Source organism: Pieris brassicae, chromosome 4 (assembly GCF_905147105.1).
Source record: "Pieris brassicae chromosome 4, ilPieBrab1.1, whole genome shotgun sequence".
Classification (NCBI taxonomy): domain Eukaryota; kingdom Metazoa; phylum Arthropoda; class Insecta; order Lepidoptera; family Pieridae; genus Pieris; species Pieris brassicae.
In genome coordinates this window covers 11821420-11834639 of record NC_059668.1, presented here as the reverse complement: position 1 = coordinate 11834639, position 13220 = coordinate 11821420, and the positions used below count along the sequence as shown (strand labels likewise).

The following is a 13220-nucleotide window of genomic DNA, read 5'->3' as shown; positions in this document are numbered from 1 at the left end:
TGGTTGTTGTTCTGGAGTTGGTGGCGATGCTACAGGTGTGAAAGGCGTCGCGACGGCAGCGATGTATTGCGACGGCGTGTGGACTTCCATCATTTTGTCCGCGAGCAAGGTCAGGTCGTCAAGCGTCGTTTTGATTTTAAACGCTTCGCTGACGGCTAGCACGGAACGAATGTGTGGCGGCAGATGCTCGAGCCACATCATTTTGATGGTGCTCTCAGGAAATTTGTCCTTGTTAAGCTGCTTCATTTGCCTCATCAGCTGGCTGGGTTTCTGGTCTCCAAGCTCAACTTGCGACAGTAGCTTCTTCGTTTGTGCGCTGTTAGATTCTTCGTATAGCGATATTAAACGGTCTTTAATGGTGTTGTAGTAATCTGCTTCCGGCGGCGAGCAAATGAGATCAGCGATGTTTTGGATATCTCGCTTTTCAAGCTGTGCGATGACCATCTGGGCGAGCTGGGCCTGGCTTCGTTTCAGATCGGCGGTTGCTGCTTCGAAACTGCAGAACCAGAGGAGCGGCTGGTCGCGCCAGAATGGTGGGACACGGAGCGACAGTGAGATACCGGAGACTTCTTGGCTCGACGGTTGTGATGAAACTTGACGCTCTGCACCGGAATTTTCTGTGTTCGTCATCTTCAATTTTCTTGGTGTTCTTCTCGGGGTCACCACTTTAGGTAGTTTTGGTTTATGTTGATTGGTCCTTATTTGGTTAAAATAAAACTTCCTAATAATTCGTTGAGAAGAGGTGAAGATGGAATGTGGAATGTGTTTAATTTTTAAAAACTGTAGATTTATATACAAAAATTATCCTACCTGGCCACTAGTGGTAAACATGTGGTACCAAGATGCGAAGGGTGCGTAGACAATAAAATCGAGGTCCTTTTTGTTGTGCGCAACCGTCGAAGGGTACGAACGTGTTCTTCTCAGAACAGTTCGACATCGTGGTATAACGGTAACGCAATTAACTGTTCTTTTCAGAACAAATTATTGTTTCATGACGACACGTACTAATCACCTACAAATCCATTGAAATTGCACGTAAAACGTCTCTAAACCAATTGAAACATTGACGCTCAATAGATGCAAGAAACCTGTTCTTGACGAGAATTCTCATTCGAATACAGAATGTGTTCCTTTATTCGAATATCAATTAAAAGACGATGATATCTGATTAGGATATTTTTTGTTATGCATAATTTATAATTGTTTGATTTATGTAATATTTTTTCATTTAAATTTAATATTGTTTCTTGTTATATTAGTAAGAAGTGTAGCTGGTAACGAGTTTATTAAATTTGTAATAATGTAGTCTAATGTTTTTTCCCATATAAATTATTTTATTTCGGTAATAGAAATTCGTTTTTTAATTTTCTACGTGTTGAATAATGATAGTGAGTTTTAATTGTTTTGAGGTAATTTTCTGTAAAGTAGTTTTCATTTAATAATCCTAGCTGCACTTTCTCTTGTATGGGTATAATTTTGAAAAATGCAAATAACTTTCTGTAGTCCTCTTTATAGTGTGATTTAAATTTCATAGGAGCAATTGTTTTTAAATACGTATTTGTATTACAAATATTTGATTTAGATATGTTCTTTATGTTATAATGGATTTGGCTATAAAATAATTGTTAATTTTAACATGCAATTAAAATTCATATATTATGCCACATTGCATCTTTCCATAAATTCCGCATAAATCGAAATTTTTTCCGACTTTGCTCATATTCTTATGTCCATTTTGCAGCTTTCTATTGCAAATGTACAAAAATATTGTAAAGTTTTTACTTTTATTTGGTTTATAATTGTGTCACTAAGAATACATTTATTCCAAAGACGAAAGAAAGAATAAGGTGCTACGAACAGCAGCTCGGAGCTACGCGGTCGGCGGTAGTCTGGTAACGTGGCTCTTGTAGTGTATGTAGAATACTTTTCGGTATCAATATGGCTAGACCCGCAGGTGTTGAATTAAAACTGTAAATGAGTATGACGCAATAATCTTTTGTTTAAACCTTAATAAAGGATTATACACTTTTTAAATCTTTCCAAGGTATCGCATTAGAGCCATACCTCACCGAGATGCCATGGTGACGTGGCCAGCGACGTTACCGTGGCTACATCTGGCGACCCTGCGTGCATTCAGTTCTATCTCGACAAAAGTCAAAATCAAAAAATAATAATTATTATTTTATTAAATCAAAATAATTTTTTTTTGTAAAATTAATAAACAGGAGAGCAGTCTTAGTAGAGAGTAGTCTTACTCACAATTTCTTTCAGGATAACTAAGTAAAAAAACATAATTAAGAGATTATGAAAAAGCACAAAAAGTGCTAAGGTGTGCTAATTCGACAACTGGTTGGCGACTGCGTGAGTGATGGAGCATACAAACACGTGCAAAATAACTGGCTAAACAGGTAGCCAACGTCGCCAGTCGCTGGATGATTAGCGGTCGACTCTGGCTACGCTGGCTACTTGGCAACTTCGTAGTGGTATTAGATAAAATTATGTATTATAACATTTTGTAAACTGTATGAACTGCGCATTTTTTTAAATAGCTGGCCACTTACGTGTTCATATTTTTTTACATGAAACACTCAAAGTATACCAAAATTATTTTAGTATCAAATTTCATGTCAAAAACTCAAGTTCTTATTGTTTTTGAAAAAAGTATCATAGATATGTACTTATATTATTTAATGTATCTCTAGTAGTATAGTCTACCAGAAATAAGATGACACCAAAAACGCCATAAATTGCCTTACTTTGTGGCCGTTGTGCACATGAATGTGAAGTAAAGTAAAAATAACATATGTTTTTCTAAAAATAATCATATTTCTCTCACTTAGAATTATTTTTTTTAGATATTTTTTTTCTGAGCGCTGGAGAGCTGTCCCGTTGCGGGATTCAAGGATTATCCATTATTTCTGGGACATTCTGTATATTAGGTATCTTTCTATATAAGAATTGTTACCATAAAAACAGAATGTAACCAATGGATTTCGTCAATGTTTCGTAAACAATTTATCATGTCGACTGACAGTTGATAACTTGACAATAAATAAGGATATCAAATGTCAAGATTTGACAAGATTGTTATTTGCTTAATTTGGTTTGTCCTTCCTGGTCTGTGATGTGATTAATGTTTTCCTAAAGTGTTTTTGAATACAAATTTAAATTCTGTTTCCTGTTCTACGCCTTCGTGTCCAGGAAGTTCGTTGTCAAATGGTGAATAAATGTCTGTAAAGCCAATAAAAATGCCGTCCGTGACGAAAGATTCGACAATTCTGAAGATTGCAGTGGAAATGTTAAATGCACCTGATAAGGTGCCACAGTTGATAGAGTTCGATCAAAGTCAGCCTCTCTCCAGCATAATTCAGCTCTTGTGTAAAGCTTGGGGGCTTCCAGATCCTACTAATTATGCTTTGCAGTTCTCGGAGAGTAATAATCAAAATTATATTACAGAAAAGAATCGGAATGAAATCAAAAACGGATCTGTACTCCGATTAGAACAGTCCCCCGCAAAGACGGTCCAGGACATTTTAACAAAAATAAACACAGGTACAGACTCCGAACAAACACAAGCTTTAATGAAGTTATCCACAGTTAGCAGTGACCTCACTTTTGCTCTTGAATTTATTAATAAAAAAGGCCTATCATTAATAATAAGCAACATAGAAACTGGGAAATTCAAAGGAACTGCATTGAAGTATGCTTTAGTTACTTTTGTTGAGCTCATGGATCATGGCATAATATCTTGGGATATTTTGGAAAATCAGTTTATAAATAAGGTTGTTAGTTTTGTCAGTAATCAGACTAATACACAAGATCCCAAGATAATTCAGTCCTGTCTCTCAATACTTGAAAACATTGTTCTGAATAGTTCTGGAAAAAACTCTCATGTTGAAAAAGAAATAACAATTCCTAGTTTGATATCACATTTAGAAAATTCAGATAGAATTATTCAGCAAAATGCCATAGCATTAATCAATGCAATTTTCTTAAAAGCTGATATGACCAAACGCAAGACCATAGCAGCTACACTATGTTCTAAGCAAGTTCGAAATAAAATATATGAAAATTTGATTACTAACAATGTATCAAAAGAAACTTCTGTAACTGAGCTGGCTCATCAACTGTATGTCTTGCAGACTTTAACTTTAGGATTATTGGAACCAAGGATGTGTCAAAGGGCTGACTCACAGGAACAAGAGTCTCAAGAAAAAATTAAAGAACTAAGAAAATATGCTTTTGAAAATGATGCTAACACAAACATTGAAGTAACAACAAGACGCCAGACTGGTAGTTTATCAAAGGATTTCAAGAAGTTAGGTTTCAAATGTGAAATAGATCCAATAAAAGATTTCAATGAAATACCACCAGGAGTTTTAGCCCTGGACTGTATGCTTTATTTTGCACGAAATTACAGAGAAGATTATACTAAAATAGTATTGAGGAACAGTTGTCGTGCTGATGAGCTTGAATGCCCTTTTGGAAAGACAAGTGTTGAATTGATTAAACTATTGTGTGAAATACTGCTTATTGGTGAAGCTCCGAGCGAGCAAGGACAAACTTATCATCCTCTATTTTTTACACATGATCATCCTTTTGAAGAGTTATTTTGTATTTGCATAGTACTTTTGAACAAAACATGGAAAGAAATGAGAGCTACCACAGAGGACTTTGTCAAAGTATTGAGTGTTGTTCGTGAACAGATAACTAGAGCATTAGCTGCAGCTCCAAAAAGTTTTGATAAGTTTAGGCAAAGGGTGAAGGAATTAACATATAATGAAATCACACACTTATGGCAGCAAGAACGCACAAACAGAGAGGTATGGGAGTCTCATGCCAAACCCATTGTGGAGTTGAAAGAAAAAATAACCCCCGAAATTATAGATTTAATTCAACAACAACGATTAGGTGTGTTAGTTGGAGGCACAAGATTTAAAAAATACTTAAAAATTAATAGAAAAGACAAATTCTGGTTTGTACGTTTGTCACCAAACCACAAAATACTTCACTATGGTGAGTGTGATGAAAAAAGTACACCCAGTTTAGAAGAATTGAGTACTAAGCTAGCTGTTGCAGATATAAAGTGTGTTGTTGTAGGCAAAGAATGTCCCCATATGAAAGATTTGAAAGGTAAAATCAGTAGCCCTCATTTGGCATTCTCTTTAATATTAAAAGCAGCAGAGGTCCCCTCATTAGACTTTGTAGCACCTGATGAGCAAATATTTGATTACTGGACCGATGGAATTAATGCTTTACTAAAAGAAAAGATGACAAGCAAGTCTTTTGATAATGATCTTGAAACTTTACTGTCTATGGATATCAAAGTTCGTCTACTAGACGCTGAAGGGATAGACATTCCCCAAAACCCACCACAAATACCACCAGAACCTGAAGATTATGATTTTTACTATGAAAATAATTAGTAACAGTATTATTCAATGTATATATTAATCTATTGTGAGCACAACTATATTATGTGCATTTATTTAATGCTGGACCTAGCATAAGTTCTTTGATTATTGTTTAAATGACAAAACTTCAGTGATTTACTATAATGATTTTAAGATATTAATTATTAATGAACTTCAGTTTAATTACTTATAATCAGTACCGTTATTGGTTATATTATTCATTGGTAATTTAGTAGTTTATTGAATTACATACATGTTAAGCCAAAGATTATTACCATATTTAAGTAATAAAAGTCAAGAAAAGAAAACTTTTTATTAGACAACCTTTTGCTGGGAATGGGCATAAAATAATTTCTAGATGAAAATCAAAACAGATTAATTGGCATTTGTTTAATATTTATTGCATCTTTGACACCTCAAACTTAGTATTAATTATTTCCTCGTCTGAATCCAGTAAGGGCAGAGTACTTGTCGGAATGTTCTCTTCCACCCATCGCAGGTCTGAGTCAAGTGAAATAGTATTTGGTTCAGGATCCCTGTTGTCAGGCTCACTAATACTCGTCCCACGCATTTTCACACCGTATGCGTCATTTACGAATTGTTCTTCTTCTTCTATTATTATATAAAAAAAAAACAAATTAAATCCAGATTTTATCCTAATAAACTATCTAATCTCTTTTTTTAAAGATAAATTGAAGAAATTATATTTTTTCGTTTCGTAACACGATTAACTTTATAAATTTCTTCAATGCTTGAATGTTTAAGGACAAAAACTAAATACATATTTAAATTAAAGCCGAAAATATTTTTGAGAGAACCCAAAAATTAATTTCGTGTTACACAAATGTGGGTGCTTATACCTCCCCTGTCATACATACCCTCATCATCCTCGGCATTGTCGAGTAGAGGCGTGAAGGCATATCTCTGATTATTATTTGTCGGTCTCCAGAGAACCATAATAACGGTGAGTACACCAGCAAATAATATGTGCCAATAGGCCTCGTCCATCCATACTTCCTTCCACTCCTGAAAATATTTGCAATTTATTAGATATTAATTACTATAAAAGTAAAATCATGAAAGTAGAAATTCAACTATACTTTATAATTGGTACAAATGAATTCTTGTATGAGGCCGTTCAAGTATTACGTAGGTAAGATCCCCCCAATTTATGACCCCCACCGTCCTATTGTCAGCAAAAGTAAGCAAAGCTCTCAAAAATAATATTACATGAACGTATTATTTTTTTGTAGTAATCCTGGAATCCTAAAGCATAGGCAGTGTGTGGGTAATATATGTAAAAAAGTAAATGCATACTATTGACATAATCACCATACCCCCCTGCCCCCTTCAGTGCTAAGGTAATACTTGATCGGCCCCTAGGTAAAGTTAAATGCATGTTAGATCTATAACGTACGTAAAATACTTAAGTTATTTCGGGTCGAAACTTACGGTGATACAAAACTGAATGCGATACGACTTGAGCGAGTACAGCATGAATATGACCGACGCGATCACTGCGAATATCAGCGTGTTGGTGAAGTGACGGTACAGGGAAAGCTTTATGTTGTTTCTGGAACAAAAAGATAAATAGTCTTCAACAGTAATGGTAGCGACGAGACATCTCATTAACGATTGACAGACCTCCTCAGCTGAAGCGTGCGCATGGTGTGCGCCAGAGAGACGAAGACCCACCAACAGATGGCGCTGTCCAAGAGCGAGAGAGGCGCCTCCGACAGCAGCAGATCGCGGTTGGAGTCTTCGGCCTTGTGGTGCAACCGCAGCCAGGCCTCGATGGCGCCCAACAGTGCCCACAACGCCCCCGCCCCGACCACGCGCTGCAGGGCGGGGCCCAGGCGCGGCTTAACGATGCCGAAGCCGAGAGACACGATAATGACGAGCATCCGGGCTAACGCCCGCTTCGCCACCGACACCCACTCCGCGAACATATACGCGGTGGGGCTGAACTGCCTGAAAGCATACAGGTTTTATACAATTGTAAAAATTCCACTTCTGTGAGGAACGACTTCACTCGTCGAAATGATGACAGACCCGCTACTGTTGATGGAGGAGTAGACTCCGTAGTAAGTGGCGCTCTCGACCATCCCGAGTATGGCCACTCCGCCGATCCAGTATTGGATGCGCAAGAGATCTCTCCACTGAAGCCCGCAAACGGCCAGCCACCCGGTGCATAGAAGGGCGTATACGCCACACAATACGCCGAAAAACTGAAAATATTTATCGTAAAACCAAACAACGATAACGACACACAAAACTATACACGCCGTCTATAAGTTGATAAGCTTTCAATTGAAAAGTAAATATGATTTTTCTTACTGGTAATAGTGGCCAGATAGCCGCCGACAGGTAGCCAGAGGGAGCCACCATTTCAATGTGTATGGATGCTTTGAAATTGGTGTTGCTTCTGACGGACATGGTTAAAGCGTATATGCCTTCCCGCTCCACCGTTAGTAGCGAAGGTGTCAGCTGCAAATTCAATCAATTTGCTACATCCAAATCTATCCATGACATTTATTATTCATACTATTTTACACAAATCTAAATTTATAAATTTGATCTAAAAATTCATCAAGCCTACATGTGTAGATTTTTATTAATAAGATTATTTACATTAATATAATGTTAAATGAAGTGTTATTTTTTGTAAAACAAAGATTTTTCTTACGAATTTTATAATGTTTTTATCCGAACAATTGTATGTATGTACTACTATCGCTATATAAGCATTAAATTTTCTGTTCAGAAACAAACTTGAAAATTATGGTAATTTTACTTCTTAGACAGCCATTATTTATTTTCAATGTTAATAATTACTTACAGACTTTTTATTCAATGTTTCCGATGTTTTGTCTTTTTCATTATTGAAAAATATTGGATTTTTACCATCACATGTTACAATTTGTACTACATTTATCATTTGGGCAGTGCTGTGGTTGCTTTGAAAGAATGGCCTTTCAACTGTATTTGAACAATCTACAATTCTCTGAAATAATGAATGAAATGTAAATTAAGCTTTTTAAACATTAATGTTTTTTAATAATAATATTACTTTATTGAATTAGCTCTGGCTAGTGGTTTGTTAGATTAGGGAAAACACACCCTATAATTAAGGTAATGTATAAACATAAATAATAATAATTTATCAAGTAATATAAATAATTATTAAATAACTTAAACCTTTATAAATAAAAAAGGCCTAGTGGCTTCAGCGTGTGACTCTTATCCTTCAAGTTGTAGGTTCGAACCCTGGCTGTCCGCCAATGGACTTTATTTCTATATGCACATTTAACATTCACTTGGATGGTGAAGGAAAACATAGTGAGGAAACTTTCCTCAGACCCAAAAAGTCGACAGAGTGTGAGAGGCACAGAAGGCTGATCACCTAATTGCCTATTAGATTGACAAATGATCATAAAATAGATACAGAAATCTAAGGCCCAGATTTAAAAAGGTTGAAGCACTATTGATTATTTTGTGTTAATAAGTAAAAAGCTTATAAAAATAACTTAATTTTATTATTCAGAATAACCATACCTTTTCAAAAAAGTGGAAATAATCTGGTGAGCATGGTGTCTGCCTCCATGCATATGCCACTGTTAAATTTACTGGTATCTCACAATGCACTAAAATAAAAATATTATCAATAATGTTTATTTTTATATTGGAAATAAATAATATTATTTATTACAACAATGGCAATAGTAAATAAATTATTATAGAAATAATTATGTATTTTTAAGGAATAGGATATGATAAGCTGGAAAATAATCTGTTTGTATTACTTACATACTATTATCAATTTGGAATCCTTAAACAAGGATTTGGCTAGTGTAAAATTGCAAGTTTCCTGAAATCAATTAGTTTAGATTATTTTTAAAACAGTATTAGTATCAAATTCAACCAAAATAAAAAATCTTATCTAATATTAAAAGTTTTCCGATAGTAACAGATACAATCTAAAACTAAAAATGACTCAGTTTAACATTTTGCAGGTAGCCAGAGTAATGAGCCTTGAAAATCGATAATTTCATAACGGATTATGGAAAAAGCATAAACTTAAATAAAAAATTCTCAAGCAGAATCTACTCACCCCATCAAGTTGGAGGTCCCATTTCCCAACATCAGAAAAACTTAACACTAATCTAAAGGCTGCGACGACTAGTATAAATACAGTTCTAAATAAAATATTCATTGTCACCTTTAAGTATCTAAGTTATTTCTTACTAAACAAATATTGTCGGTACATATTTCTAATTAGTTTAAATAGAAAATATATTTGAAATTAAAAATAAAAATTGATAATAATCCTATACATTTTCTAATAAAATACAATGCCGATTGACGTGATACTGTGATAGCCGACTCCACAGACTTGAAAGACTATGGGAGTCCATTTGAGAGTTGCCAATGTCTACAGATCTGTTTGTGATAATTTTTATTATTATGTATATAAACACACTAGCCGCTTAATAAGCGGGTGTGCGCGTATTTACTATATTTTATATTTTTATTGTGTAGAAACTATCCAACCTATTTTGAAAAGAGTTCAAAGTGACAGAATTATTATTCTAGAATCTTTTAACTAATTTTTTTAGAAGATTTTATAGCCTGGTAACGAAGCCAAAAATAAATTATATTATTTATAAAAATAAAAATGAACTCGTCCGAACACAATTCAATCAACATTGATAATCAAACTGTATCTACCGTTGGGGTTAGGTTTTGTCAGACTTATACTAGGATAGCGGCTGGAATAACGCCAGTAAAAACAGTTGAGCCGACGTTATAAACGGTTTGAGTTATTCCGGGTTTATTTATTAGTTGATATTTTGCTTATTCTTAGTTTATTCTTGGTATAAAAACTTATACCACGTTTATTTGTACCACTGCTAAAGTATGAAGCAAAGAGAAAAGAGGACTTGAAATGGTTAAAAAATCCCTACATTTAAATTTCTGACAGAGCCACGCTCGCCAAAACGGTCAACAGTGAGATTCAATTAAAGAAAACGATGTAAAATTATAAATAAACTATTTTAATCAATATAACCTACTCATTGACATCAAAACAATTCGTGCTTTACTGCGGTTTACTTGGCCAATATCCGCTTGTGAGGTACTAGCTGTTGAAAGTGAATGTGCTGATGAATAAATCGGATTCAGTTTAGCTATTTATGGCCGTGTTGTATAATTTTGGGGCTGACTTGTGTAGTAACCATATTGTTCATTGTTACTAAAATATCCAGCGTCAGCCTTATATACGTAGTCGGTCCCAAAGTTCCGTCGTTAAAACAAAAGTACTGATCAGTTTTTCATGAGTGATATATATCAATTTATAGTACACTAATTAAGGAATAAAAGTAGCAGAAAAAATATTTGTAATGACCTCCCTTATTTTTAATACAGGCCCTTAAGGGCCGGGGTTAGTCGTCACAACACGCACCATATTCATGTCGATTTCAGTGACTGCTTTTTATAAAGATGACTTCAGACTCTCCAAATTTTTATGGGGTTTATCACAGACGTTCCTCTATAAGACCTGCCAAATTTTATAACCAATTAGTCTCACTTTTTTTGTTTGACTTCCTCTCTTTAAAACCTTGAAAGCAGAATTTTCATTTTATCTTTGCATATTTGCCCCGATATGTGCAAACTTCTTCCGATTTTTACCGAGGCGTCTACTTTTAAATGTTTATTTTTGAAATTCTCATCCTGGGGATCCCACAGCACAGGATAGTTTCGGTACACCCCGATAAGAGTAAAAAAATTGCCAGGCGACCAATGCATTTAACAGTGCGTAGAGCGTGATATACGACACCTACGCATGTTTACGTGCTGACAGCCTCTGATACCCTGTGTGTTGTCCCTGTGTGTGTGCTCGAAAACCAATGATAGCCATATTAATATGCATATTAAAGTACAAGGAAACGTAAATAATGTATTGCAAGCACGACAAAATTCGTATTTTTCTAAGATTCAATCATTATATGATTTGACGTTAAACCTTAATAGTAAGCAAGCCGAAAAAAGAATCCAAATGGAAACGTCTAATATTCAAGCACTTCGTACTGAATTTAATGACTTCTCATTTAAATATTGAGCAAATGGAGCATAATAATTCTCAATTTACTCCTTTTTTCCACACAGTCCTTTGAGGATCTGTACGCAACCAACCTGTACGTAACGTACAGGGTAAGCTACACGAAATTAAAAGTACTACAGTTGAGGAGAAATTAGATCATCTAAAGCAAAAATTGCCTCCAATTAAATTACCACAATTTAATGGCGACTCAAATAATTGGACTTCATTCTACAAAGCCTATAAATGGCTCGGTACACTCAAATATAACAAAACAGAAGCATTGTTAATTCCTCTAATACATTTTTTTCTTAAACCATCTTTTCATGCACACTATCGCTTAGATTTGTTTCGTCTTCCACAAACATACACAATTACAGTCATCATAATATATTATTATATTTATTATTTTTACAGTACCCTCGTTTTTAAAACAAATTGTGTTGGTTACCCTTGTTGAAACTTTGTAAATTTATAGAACAGCGAAGCTTCCCTGTCATAGGTCTATGACTTACTAGGGAGGCCTCAATCTGAATTCTATTGTAATCGTGTACAGTAAGTAGCTAAACAAGTAAAGAATTTTAATTATTTTGATTTTTTTTTACGGTAGGATCAAAATCACTTGTGTCGAAATCATAACAAATAAAGATTAATAGGATTGTATTGTTTACTTTTTAGATGTTCGAAAGTGTCTTGGAGATATTTAAATGAATCTCAATGTGCGCCGTGTCTACCTATCAAATTGTGTTTTAATTGTAATTGCTATCATGATGAGCGATAATAGCAACCCATAATTTTATTGATATTAGAATCAGAAAACATATCTATAGCAGCGAAAAAGCTATAGCTTTATCTTATGCTAGGAATAAAAATTGCCTTGAATTTGCAGTATTTGCTAGATTATCAAAAAAGTAAAAGTCTCCATATTAAATAAAATACATTTACGTTTAATCACACGTTGAAATTGGGTCAACTTATTGACACAAAAGGAAATTACTTAATCTTAGAAGTTGGAACTAGAGCTGCCGGAGATATCAAAGACAGAATAGAGAACGAAATAATGTAGTTTGGTTACTTCCTCTTTATCAGTTAATAATAATAAATCATAAGATTAACACTTTATTATCAATATTATTATACTTTCGGGGTAGATGGCGGCTATTATTAACTGACCGCTTGAACATCGTTTTATATCACCGCCCGCTTTTGTGTTTTTTCTTTGACTGAGTATTTTTATTTTATGACGTTATTATTTTTAAAATACAACCTGACCCGTCTTTAGAATAAAATGCACTTTTAGAACAAATACAGTATTAAAGTTTAAGTAAGAAACTTACTGGTGTTTACGAGGTTTTTACTCCTTGTATAAGAAAATTCTATTTCTTGTTAGCAAATATTAATGGGTTTTTACAAATCCCAATTTCTTTATTCTTAAGACTTAAGATTAATACTCGCGCACTAGATACTATTTCCCTTCCCTATCCACAACAGTGGTTACACTGTGTGAACAACACAACGTCCATTGTATTTTGACTACATACAATATCATTTAATATCGCTGAGCTCTTGTACGTTATAATTGTAATGTAACCTATGAAACAGCTTGTATACTACGTAGAAAAAACGTAATGGCATTTTTTTATAATGCAAATGGTATGAAGTACTTTAAAGTACGTGGTTGTAAAAAAGTTGTTTTATTTTTCATTTGA

At 34.4% G+C, this 13220-nt stretch overlaps 2 protein-coding genes across 2 annotated transcripts; one reads left to right on the top strand and one right to left on the bottom strand.

The window, feature by feature from the left end:
• The first annotated feature begins 3116 nt into the window (after nucleotides 1-3116).
• LOC123708231 (engulfment and cell motility protein 1) lies at nucleotides 3117-5675 on the top strand. Its single transcript, XM_045658830.1, has one exon. It carries the CDS (start codon nucleotides 3228-3230, stop codon nucleotides 5424-5426), a length of 2199 nt encoding a protein of 732 aa, XP_045514786.1. The 5' UTR covers nucleotides 3117-3227; the 3' UTR covers nucleotides 5427-5675.
• A 99-nt stretch (nucleotides 5676-5774) lies between these two features.
• Nucleotides 5775-9806, bottom strand: LOC123708232 (transmembrane protein 87A). Its single transcript, XM_045658831.1, has 10 exons — nucleotides 9526-9806; nucleotides 9222-9282; nucleotides 8970-9058; nucleotides 8254-8418; nucleotides 7752-7901; nucleotides 7467-7642; nucleotides 7059-7385; nucleotides 6867-6987; nucleotides 6293-6440; nucleotides 5775-6026 (listed from the first exon to the last, which is right to left on the bottom strand). The coding sequence occupies exons 1-10, from the start codon at nucleotides 9625-9627 to the stop codon at nucleotides 5812-5814; spliced, it is 1554 nt and encodes a 517-aa protein (XP_045514787.1). The 5' UTR covers nucleotides 9628-9806; the 3' UTR covers nucleotides 5775-5811.
• Nucleotides 9807-13220: the final 3414 nt, after the last annotated feature.

Coding starts and splice junctions, on each gene's coding strand:
- LOC123708231 (XM_045658830.1), top strand. CDS start 3,228: ATGTCTGTAAAGCCAATAAAAATGCCGTCCGTGACGAAAGATTCGACA.
- LOC123708232 (XM_045658831.1), bottom strand. CDS start 9,627: ATGAATATTTTATTTAGAACTGTATTTATACTAGTCGTCGCAGCCTTT. Junction 7,643..7,751: donor CTATCTGGCCACTATTACCA/GTAAGAAAAATC, acceptor AAATATTTTCAG/TTTTTCGGCGTATTGTGTGG. Junction 6,027..6,292: donor CAATGCCGAGGATGATGAGG/GTATGTATGACA, acceptor ATATAATAATAG/AAGAAGAAGAACAATTCGTA.